This window comes from Corvus brachyrhynchos, unplaced genomic scaffold (genome assembly GCF_000691975.1).
Source record: "Corvus brachyrhynchos isolate BGI_N302 unplaced genomic scaffold, ASM69197v1 scaffold45, whole genome shotgun sequence".
Taxonomy (NCBI): Eukaryota; Metazoa; Chordata; class Aves; order Passeriformes; family Corvidae; genus Corvus; species Corvus brachyrhynchos.
The window spans coordinates 2,032,180-2,043,118 of record NW_008238361.1 but is presented as its reverse complement, the minus strand read 5'-3'; the positions used below and the strand labels follow the sequence as shown (position 1 = coordinate 2,043,118).

The following is a 10,939-nucleotide window of genomic DNA, read 5'->3' as shown; positions in this document are numbered from 1 at the left end:
ATTCCTGGGCATTGTTTTGGTCCAAACTGGACTTTTCCTCATTTAGATTCACATCTCCTCTCCTCTGGAGATGTCTTTACCTGGACACGAGGTGTCATCCAGGGCTGCTCAGGTGTCATGCAGGGCTGGGAGTTTTGGGGGCTCTTCTGTTGGGTTGATCCAACATCAGAATTCCAGAGATACCCTTCAGGTGATGGGCTGTAATCCCGGGATTTGAGGGTAAAGTAATCCCAGATTGGCTTGGCTTTGGTGCTGCTTTGGGAAGTTTCAGTTGTTTAACAACTGGGAAAGGGAAGAAAGTGATGGAAAAGTCAGTGAATGTTTGCGTTGGAAGGGGCCTTAAAGCCCTTCCAGTTCCACCCCCTGCCATGCCCAGGGACACCTTCCACTATCCCAGGCTGCTCCAAGCTCCATCCAGCCTGGCCTTGGGCACTGCCAGGGATCCAGGGGCAGCCACAGCTTCTCTGGGCACCCTGTGCCAGGGTCTCCCCACCCTCACAGTGAGGAATTTCACCCATTCCAGGGACTTGTGTGAATTTTTAGGATGCAGCAGCCCAGTTTGATTCACTTTCCCCTGCCTCCCCTCACTGAGTCAGTAAGAGCAGCTGACCCTTAGTGCATTGTGCCTGTACTCATAATTCAGCAGTCTGGAAGGCAAGTGTGGAGCAGGTGGTTCTTGAGATTATTTTTTTTTTAAGAAAGGGTGGGGGATATCATGTTGGAAGAACTTGATAGGGCCAAAAGTGAAACTGAGAAGCGGTTCCACGAGCCCTTCCCATTTGTGTATCTTCTGTTTCTTATGGGTTTTCCTCAGCTTCCTTCCTCTGAGTGTTGGAAACTCCTTAGGGAAACTGAGAAGAGTTCTTCCTCGAAAGCCTTGGTTTGGGTGTACTGGTTTCCACTCAATGTTTAGATTTTTCTGGTTTGCCCAGTGCCCTGCATTACTCGATAATTAGTACAATGTTTTAAGGGGCAAGAGGAACCAATTCTGGTTCCTGACTAGATGAAGTCTTTATCAAATCAGTAGAAAAATGCATATTATCAACTTTGCTAATCTCTGAAGTGTTTGCTTCTCAAAACAAATTGGAAATGAAGCTATGTGTTTCAGCTCTCAAGGGTGGGGATTTTTGTGGTGCACAGGCTGATTTCCTGCTCTCTACGTGACTCCTTGTTTCAGTTGTCCTTCCTTCCCAGAGCAGAGGGAGGGATGAGAAAGGAAAACAGATCTGTAGGATTGTGTAGGATTGAAAGAGTTAACTGCACAAGAAAACAAAACCTGGTGCTTGAGTTTACACTTTTGCTCTTGGAAATCTCTGAAAAAGCGTCTGTGTGCAGAGAGGGAGGAGATGGGGCTGAGGCTTTCCAAGGCAGGGAGGCTTCTGACCAAATTAGCTTTTGAGCTTCCTGACACTTTTTTTTCTGGAAGTGCTGTCAAGAGGTGTTACTCGCTGTGGTTGAGACTTTGCAAGATGAGTCTGCACATTTCCGACTGCAGTTCTGTACTTTTATTTTCTAAATCTCAGTATTAAAGATAAAAATGTCCCTTTTAAATTTCCTAATTCAAGTATAGCGTTAAACAAGTGAGATATTTAGATGTCAGTACATTTTAATTGGGTTTGGTTTTTTTGCTTTAATTCTGTTATTAGTGCAGGTAGATTGGAAGGCTGACTCCGGGTTGGCCTAGAAATAGCTTATTTTAAATAGGAAAAGCTGCTGATGAATTCACTTTTCTGTTCCATCATACTTGCCTGGGGGGCTGTGGGGTTACAGCAGTGAAACAACCTTCTAAAGAGTTGTAGCTTTGCTTGTATTTTAAGGTATGAGGAAGGGAACAGGTACATTTAATCCTAAAGGTTTGTCTTCTAGGGGTCTCTATGCAATATGGAATTGCTCATTGGAGTTTGGTAATTAAGACAGATCAGCTTTTCCATGTGAAGATGGTGTTCAGCCCTGGGCATCTCCAACCATGCTCAACCAAAAAACTTACAGTTATTTAAAGTTTGGTAAACTCTGTTTCTCTTGGGGGGTGGCAACAGGGGATTTAAAGGTCCAAGTGCTCTGGTTTGTGGGATAAAAGGAAGTAGGTGTGGTGGGTAGCATCCCTGCTCGTGACAAGGAGCTGGAATTGGATGATTGCAACCCAAACTGTTCTGTGATTCCGTAATATTGGTGAAAAAGATGTAAAAAGTAACATTCAGTATTGATCACTGTTTCCCTTAAAGCTTAACAAAAATAATCTTCAGGACACTCTTGTCTGTTAACTTATTACTATTGTTGAGCTCTCTTTTGTAGTGAACAAACTCCCAGGCAGGAAGTTTACGGAGAACATGAAATCTGTGGTGTTTCAGGGATGAAGGGAATGGCAGTGAAGGTACCTGGCTCTGAATATCTGCAGCCAAAGCTGAGTATTTTAGGTACCAGGATTGTAGGAATTTCAGGGGTTTTTTCCCTTCTGAGGAAAAGTGGAAGGCAGGATTGCGGTGTCTCGGAAGGGGTTCAGAGAACAGTTCTGGTTTAATGTTTAAATGTGCTCAAGCTGCAGTGTTACACACCCTAAACATTTACATCTTCCTCATGCTGGTAGTTGAAGAAATAGCTCAGTCTAAGCTGTGTTTGTTTGAAATTTTGTAGTCATACTGGAGAGAAAGGTCTGGATGTGCTTTTTAAGGAATTAGTGGGTAATCGCTCTTTGTCAGGGACTCCTTTTTATTCCCATGGCAGCAGGTTCTGTTTGCTGTCATCACTGGTTCTCTAATGCTCCCTTATTTTGTGTAAGATCTTTGAATCTGCCCTACTGCAGAACAAAGTGTGAGCTTAAAATATTGGCTGTGTCTTTCAAAACCGTAAGAAAAAAGTGAAAACTAGACTAAAAGTTGCATTGATATACCAGGTAATAAATCTATCTGTAAAAACACCTTTTGAGGTTAAATAAATCCATTTAATTAGCCCAGCTTTCATATAAAAATCTTCAGAGTTTGTTTAAACAGAACTGTTCCAGGAGTTAAATTTTCCTGTAGTCAATGTTCAGCAGAAAGATTTGAAGGTATTTTCCCCCTAATTTTAAAATTTGCACAGTTTATCTATCTATTTTGGAGCTCTGCTGTTCTAGGAGTGACAGCAGCACTGCTGAAAGCTGAAATCTCTGTTTGAAAGCTGTGTTATGCTTGAAGGCTTTTTATAGTGAAATGAGTACTAACACCTATTGTCAGCCTCTCCTTGGGAACTCTGTGTGTGCTTACTACGGTGCTACAACAGCTGCGAAACTGAATTACTCATCTGAATTACACTTTATTGGGCTGCAGAGCCAAAAGGTGTTCTGAATTTTGGACAGATCAAGCCTTTCCTTACAGCAGTTCTGTGCTGTGGACTGTTGGTAAACAGCTCCAGGGACATCAGCTGAAAGCAACCCAGTAATGAAACCGTTTTTGTGCAGTTGAATTACTCAGCACTGCCAAGCTCTCCAAGACACGTTTTAATGGTGGAGTGACAGATTTACTCAGTGTGGAGTAACTCAGGCAGATCACACCAACTATTGGATTGCATGCTTGTCTTAATTGTAATAGCACTCACTTGGGAGCCTGATTGATTTAATGTTGCTTCATCTGCTGCAGGAGATTCCCAAAGCTGCTCTCGTTTTGCAGGAATTGCATTATTTGTGTTTCTGTAAATCTTAATACTTAAAAGGGGATAATTTATTAAATATAATTTACATATTTTTAAAGGTTTTTTATTCACTCCCCTTTTTTAAAATACCATTCTGTAGAATTAAAGAGTTCCTCTCTTTAATTCTCTTGTTCTTGAGTGAATTTCCAAGTGGGTAGCAGAGTGTGTGAGTGCCAGACTGCCGTGTGTGCCAGGCTGCACTGCCAGCCAGGCACCGGAATGCTGGCACATTCCCATTCCTGGTGTTGATCCTGGCCTCTTGGGAGTGTTAATGGTGGGGAGGGGCACTCTAGAAAGCCAAAGGGAGGAAGATAGAGCAGCAAACCCTTTCTGTGTGTGTGTGTGGTTTTTTCCCTGCTGAAAGAAGTGCTTTTCCCAGCAGTTCGGTGTGTGGGAATGGCTGGAGGATAACCTGCAGCCCTGGAACAGGCAAAGTGAGGTCACATGGATCTGTGACAGAGCTGAGCTTGGATTTCAAGTTGATATTCTGCTGTGCCACTCTCCCTCCCCTCAAATCTGGGAAGCTTTAGGGGAGAACAGTAAAAGCAGAATGAAGTTTTCATTCCTGGTTCCACCAGTAGCTCATCTGCTGGGAGACTGCAGCTTGCTTGGTTTATATTGGATTTGGAGAACTTGGTACTTAACTTTTCCCAGTGGCTGTATGTGGATCTAAGGTCCTGTCCTGGTGAGGAATGTCACTCCTGTTCACTGGGCACACAGAAGGCAGCATAGCCATTTGGTGTATTAGCCTGAGAAGTTCTTCAGTGGTTTAAATTTTAACATGAAAAGTCTTTTAAGAGAGAAGTTAGAGGTTAGCTCTGACTTGCAACACTAGGTGGTTGTGACTGAGTTAACTACTAAAAGTATGTGGGAAAAAATCTTTGTGAACTGCTACATTTATTGTGATCTCTGTTTCACCTGAAGTGTGTCTGTGGAATTTGTGACTTCTGTCCCATAAGAATAAAATGAAGTGATACCTGTTTGGGGAGTCCCTGCTTTTCAGGTGTTATTCTGTGAGAACTCTTCTTCCTGTTGCTCTTAACTTGCTGAACTTCTAAAAGAAGGCCAGTAAGGATTGCTGGGTAGACAGGAATGACGAAATTTGCTATTCTTTTGACTTTATAATCCTTTAAAGGCCGGATCTTGCATACATTTTCTTTCTGACAGGTTTGAGTGGGTTTGGCTTTCCCCAGCCCTAATTTTCTGCTGAGGTTATTTTGTGTAGTTTGAATGTTTGTCTTTTTCCCAGTCTGGTGGAAGGTGTGGGCTGTGTCTCAACAAAGGGTTCTCTTCATCTGTTTGTAGCTCGTTTGCTGCAGCTCCAAGATTCCCATCCATTAGGAAAACTAAATGATGGCGAACACATCCTGTCACCATCCTGGCAACAAGCATCCGGCTGGCCTCTAAAACCCAGCAAAGCCTCTGCTCTGTTACCCTGTAGGAAGCAGTGGGAGAAAAGGCTGACTGACTTTATATGTACTTTGTACACTGATACCTAAATAAACTCTCCCATTTTCCCCTTGCAGGAACATCATTTGCAACGGGCTATCTCAGCACAGCAGGTTTTCAGAGAAAAGAAGGAGAGCATGGTTATCCCAGTCCCTGAAGCAGAGAGCAATGTCAACTACTACAATCGTTTGTATAAAGGAGAGTTCAAGCAACCAAAGCAGTTCATTCACATCCAACGTAAGTTACAAACACTGGGCTTGTTGTGGGTTGTGTTGTTTGTTCAGCCCCTCCTTGTTTAACCTGAGTCACCTTTGTCTTGAGGTCAAAGTTGCTACAATGGTCAGAAAGTGGGAAGACTCAAAAATCCATTTATGTCTGTAAATTCCAGTGTCTTCTCAAGATCTGGAAGAATTGAGGGTTACTGGTGAATGTGGGGGTTTTGCTGCTGGGTTTGTTTCTGGGCTCTGTGCTGATGCTCTGTCCTTGTGCAGTAGCTGCTGAGCCTCAGCCCGTCTCTTGGACTTCCAGTATTCTTGATCCAGCCTCTCTTCTTGTGGTTTTTTCCTTCCTAGTCCTGAGAAGGAATAACTGAACCTGCCTGGCTGCTTCCTGGTTGCTTATACTGGTGCAGGGAGCAGGAGAGAGGTTGTCTTGCTCACCTGTTAACTCCAAAGTTCTCTATAAGTGCGGATCAATAAACCAGAAGAGTTTTTGTAATGGCATCAGCCTTTGTCCTGCTGCTCACAATAGAGTTCTGGCAGGGCAGGGCAGCTGTGCTGCCACTGGAGTTCAGGATGTTCTGGGTAACAGTCACTTTCCTCTGAGTTTGGCTACAACTGAGGAATTCCATTTCAGCAGGGAACTCTGAGTTTATTTTATAGATAAAACGAAGTATTCTGCATGAGCTTAGCTTGTTATATCTTACAAGATCTCATTAATCTAAACTTGTGGGCTCTGGATTAATTTTAACACTTCTTTTGGTTGATGTTCTGTTGACAAGTGACACCCTCTTACAGTTCAGCTGTTCCTTAGCACCCAAATCATGTTTGTCCTTTGCAGGATATGGTCCAAGGGATTATTTGGTCACTTGGATTCCTCCTAGGAGTTAACGTTTGTAGCAAAACCTTTGATTCAATTATTGAGTAATTTCTCACCAACGTGGTGAAGTGTCCAATTTTTTCCATTTATTTACAAAATAGGAGATTTTTGAAATAATGTGCTCAGGGTCCTCTGGGGTGCAACAGAGACCATAGAGGTGATGGGGAAAAAAATCAACTATAAGGAACTGTTTCTCTCCTTAATAAAAGAAACAAACTTGCAAGGAAGGCAAGTGAATGAACTGAAACCAAGCTGCTGATTGAGGATTGTATTTTATTCTGTTCTTTGTTGGACACTGCCAGAAAAACTGTGAATACTGTTAATAAACATGTCTAAAAATGTTAAGTATATTATGCCAAAATTTTCTTTGTCTTGTTGAGACTCACAGTCTTTCTGGACAGAATTACAGAAGGTATTTGAGCTGAAGATAAATATCAGATACTGCTCCAAGATAATTTTTCCCACATATTCTGGATGGAGTAGGTGTGATACAAGGCAGCTTTATGCTCCATAAACTGCTTAGAAATTCTGTTTTAATGCTAAAAGCACAAATAGCAACAATACCCACTTTGGCCAGGCAGATTATGTAAACTGATGTAAAACACCAGGAGGGCACATACTATAATTCGTGCTTACTGGTGAGTATTTCTGGCAAATCATGTTTTGCTGGCATTCTGGTAGCCTAAGATTTTAATATTTTTTACGTTCTTTATTTAGATCAGTGGTTCCAAGCAGAGAAAAGTTAATTTCTTTGTAAAGCCTGGAATTTGTGAATAAGCAAGGTTCCAGGTATTAGCTGATCTCAGTTGCGCCAACTCAGGTGATGTTGAGCTGAATGTAAGGAAAAAACCTTGAACTATTCTAATTATTCCAGCATGCTTAATAGTTTTCCAAGAGTATTTGTAGCATCAGTAACATGGAGATGCATTTTAAGTTATTGATAATTAGCAAAGAGATTAAGTTGGTGCACTAGGACCTGGAATTAGAGCTAAGGGGATGGAAAACAACAAGTGTCCCTCACAGAAACAATTAAACAATGTTCCTTAAGTGGGGAATGAACTCCAGCCATCCTTAAGAGGTGAAGTTTTTGACAGAAAGTTTGTATTTCGTTTTTTGGTTAGGTGACCCTCTGTATTTATGAGTTTGCTGCCTTGGCTCAGCCCCGGTTGCTGGTGTTGGCACAAGAGGATGGCAGGGCTGTGGTTTGCTGGGGAGGGAAGGCAGTGGAACCGCTTGTTTCAGTGGTAACTCATGCCTGTGGCAGCATCAAATGAATGTGGAACCGCAGCCTTAATTTAGTTAGCTAAATGAAATTAGTTCATTTGGTTAAGTTAAACCCAGTCCAGTGTAACTTCACTGAAAAACAAATTGCATTTGTGTAAGTTAGTACAAACTCAGTTCCTAGGGGAGCTCAAGTAAACAAAAGCAAATCCCTCTGGCAGGTACTGCTGGGAGTGGGTGGAGTGGCAGAGGATGGGAACTGGGATGTTGTGTTTGCAATAGCAATGAGCAAACCAGCAAGTTCTGAGCATTCCTGGAGGAAACTTTCCAGGTGGGATCCTGTCCAACAGTGCCCCGTAGAAATGCAGACGTTCTGGAGGAGAAACACTGGATTCATGCTGAGTCCCAGGATTTAGCAGGAGGTGTCCTTGTGGGCTGGAACACGGGGCTGGTTCTCCAGCAGCTCCTGCAGGAGCAGCTCCCTCAGCTGCCATGGCAGGGGTCGGACGGAGGGAGTGATGGATGGCTCCGTCCACAGCACATAAACACCTGGGTCTTGTGATAGCTTTGGAAGCCAGGGAGCTGCCATGCTGCAGGCCAGCTCCAGGGTGAATAATGGCTTTTTCTGGAACAATTTCAGTTCACTCAGAGCTTGGGAAAAGAAGAATACTGGTAATTACGGATATTGCTAAAAGCTTGCTTTGAGGAGTGGCAAATGAACATCAGGGGAGGAGGACATTTCCATGGGTGTCCCAGAGCTGTGACAAGCCAGCTTGGGGTTGGTTAACTCCAAAGGAGAAGAGGTAGCCTTGCATTTCCTGAGGCTCTCACACCTCCCTAGGCTGCTAAGAGTTTGTGGCCATCCTGTCTGCACTGAAACAGGTAGAATGCAGGTACTGCTTCCATCCCTTGGGTGTCATTAACCTGCACCCCCCCATGTAAACCCCCTGTATTTGAAAGGGAGCCACACTGATAAATACAGGTCATGGCAAATAGAGCACTGCTGATAACAGAAAAGCATTGCTGGCAGGTATGAAAAGAGTGACAAGGGCTGCTGCTGTTCTTGCAGGAATTCTGGGGGTTTGGTTAAGAAAATGAGACTAGATTTGTTTCATGTGTGGTGATCCTGGCAAGTGCCTGTTGGATGCCTTTTATCATCTTGAATATTTATCAAAATACTGAGCAGAGAGAGGGAAGGACCCCCTGCTTCCAGCTGAGGTGCACCATTGGGGTCACTTCAGGTGCTGGCAGTGCAGTGACCTGCCTTCCCTCTTGGAGACCCATTACTAATATCCATCGTGTGTTCCTGAGGGTGATTGGTGGTTTTAGATGCTTTTTGATGGAAGGGTTGGGCTTTTTTTTTTTTTTTCTTTTTGCTGGACTTGGTGTCTCCTGGTCACCTGTTACTTGAGCCTGTCTGATTTTGTTCTGGAAGGTGGATGGTTCAAGACCTTTTAGTGATTCTTCTTTTCGCATTGTGGAAATGAAGGGAAGTTTACTGGCGCTGCTCACAATTTACAGGTGAACAACATCACCTGCTCACTGATATTCTGGCTTGGAAAAACTGGCTGGGAACGTTTTGTCCACAGGGGATTATTGAATTATCTACTGACAGGCAATAGGTTGACATCTTTCTGGTGTGAGACCAACATCTGCCTGAGGGCAAACAAGCAGTGCCTTTTGTGGACTTTAATGGATTTCAGTCCACATGTGAGCAGTGATCTACTGGAGAGGCAGATCTGATGTTGAAAGCTGCAGTTTAATACACAGCTAATTGTTGTAGAGCTTTTGGTCATGTTCCCGGTGACAGTGTCTTAAATAAACTTGCCGTGCAACTTGTATTACTGAATTAATATTGCCAGCAATTCTTGACACATAGTTACAGCCTGTTATTAATTTCTGCTCAAATAAATTGTTACAGTGTGTGGTAGGTCAGAGAACTGTTGTGGCTAAGTGCTCTTGTCACAGTTGGTACAGTTGGGCAGTGTCTCCTCTGAGAGGCAGCAGCTTGAGCTGAAGATGCTGAGGTGCTGCTTTTTAGCCCTTCCCAGCTGCATCTGGCTGAGTTTCTGTGCCTGAGCAAATAAATAAATGAATAAATAAATACTGGTAGTGGTTTAGCTCATTTATTGCACTGGATTACAGAGAGGGTGGTCTTGGGCAAGGCTGGGATGTGGAAAGGCACTGCTTACCACCTGCCTGTGGGGGAGAAAATACTGGGATTTGTTTTAAAGACGTTTTGTGGTTTTCTTTTGCTCCTGGTATCCCAAGTTTTTGTTTTAAGGTGCTCTCAAAGCACACAGGACAGCTCAGAGGTTTTTAAATTAGCACTTGGTATAGCCATGAGTTAAGAGCACAGAGATGAGATAGTGCTGTTTGTCTATTAAGAACAGAATATATTTCATCAGACCTCTTAGCTGCTGTTATTCCAGTGCTGATTGAATTACTGGGAGTGTTCACCTGGTGTGTCACCTCCTCAAGGTTTTATTAGGTGTACAATTAATGTTTCTATTAACAGTTCTTACTGTCATATGCAATTTACTTGTAGTTGTTGTAAAATTGTATTTCTTCTGTGTTACCTGAATGAGAACTTCCTTCGGCTTTTAGTACGACCAGGAACTTTGTCAAGTATGGAAACTAATTAGCACAATTAGTAATAAGGACATGAGCTTTGCTGAGAAGTTGAGAACTGACTGTTGGGAGAATCTGAAGGAATTGTCAGGCTCTACATCCACAGCTGAGGTGGTTTTGGAGAAGAAGTAACAATTCCCACAGCATTGGTCTAGGATTTTTACAGTTACATAAAGCAAGAAAAAGTTTGCTCCATTAAATGTTTTAACACTTTAGGTTTGGTGTACTGTATAAAAATGGGCAACTGAAGTTATATTGGAACTTCAGTGTAAATGCTTTTTTTCTAAGTCTGCAATTTGACTGAAAATTACCTTAGTTGTTAATAATCTTACCATGATGTTCTGGAGGAGCTGTATTATATCAGTACTGTCAAGCATCTTTGCTCCTGTTTTGCAAAGATATTTCAAAGTTTCTGCCTATCAGCCCTTCAAGTCTCTTAAAAGGAAACTTTTTGGATTCCTTTCATATTGGAAGTTGGAGACAAGCAACTTGTAACTGCTGTGTGTAACGTGGGAAACCTGTTAGCACAAAAAAAGTGTTCTGGCAGAGAAGTGCTGGTCTGGAATTTCATCAGTCATTTTTGATTTCTGCTTGCAGATGGTTGTCCAGAGTGTGTTACTTACCCAACATTTCAATTTCTTGTGTTCCAGCCTTTAATCTGGACAATGAACAGCCAGATTATGATATGGACTCTGAGGATGAGACCCTACTGAACAGGCTGAACAGAAAGATGGAAATCAAGCCACTGCAGTTTGAAATAATGGTTGACAGACTCGAAAAAGCCAGTTCTAGTCAGGTATGGTGTGAAGAAATCACTGAGAGGTTTTGCTTTTCTGGGGGGTGGTTTCTGGGTGGATGCTTGGTTTTATTTCCTGCT

At 42.8% G+C, this 10,939-nt stretch overlaps 1 protein-coding gene across 2 annotated transcripts in view; it reads left to right on the top strand.

The window, feature by feature from the left end:
• The window catches only part of EPC2 (enhancer of polycomb homolog 2), a 32,552-nt gene that overhangs the window by 5,679 nt on the left and 15,934 nt on the right, over positions 1-10,939 (top strand). For both annotated transcript variants that reach the window (XM_017736072.1, XM_008634992.2), the window contains 2 exons: positions 5,190-5,349; positions 10,713-10,858. In XM_017736072.1, coding sequence (XP_017591561.1) covers positions 5,250-5,349; positions 10,713-10,858 — 246 coding nt within the window. In that variant the 5' untranslated portion in view covers positions 5,190-5,249. The remainder of the gene's footprint in view (positions 1-5,189; positions 5,350-10,712; positions 10,859-10,939) is intronic.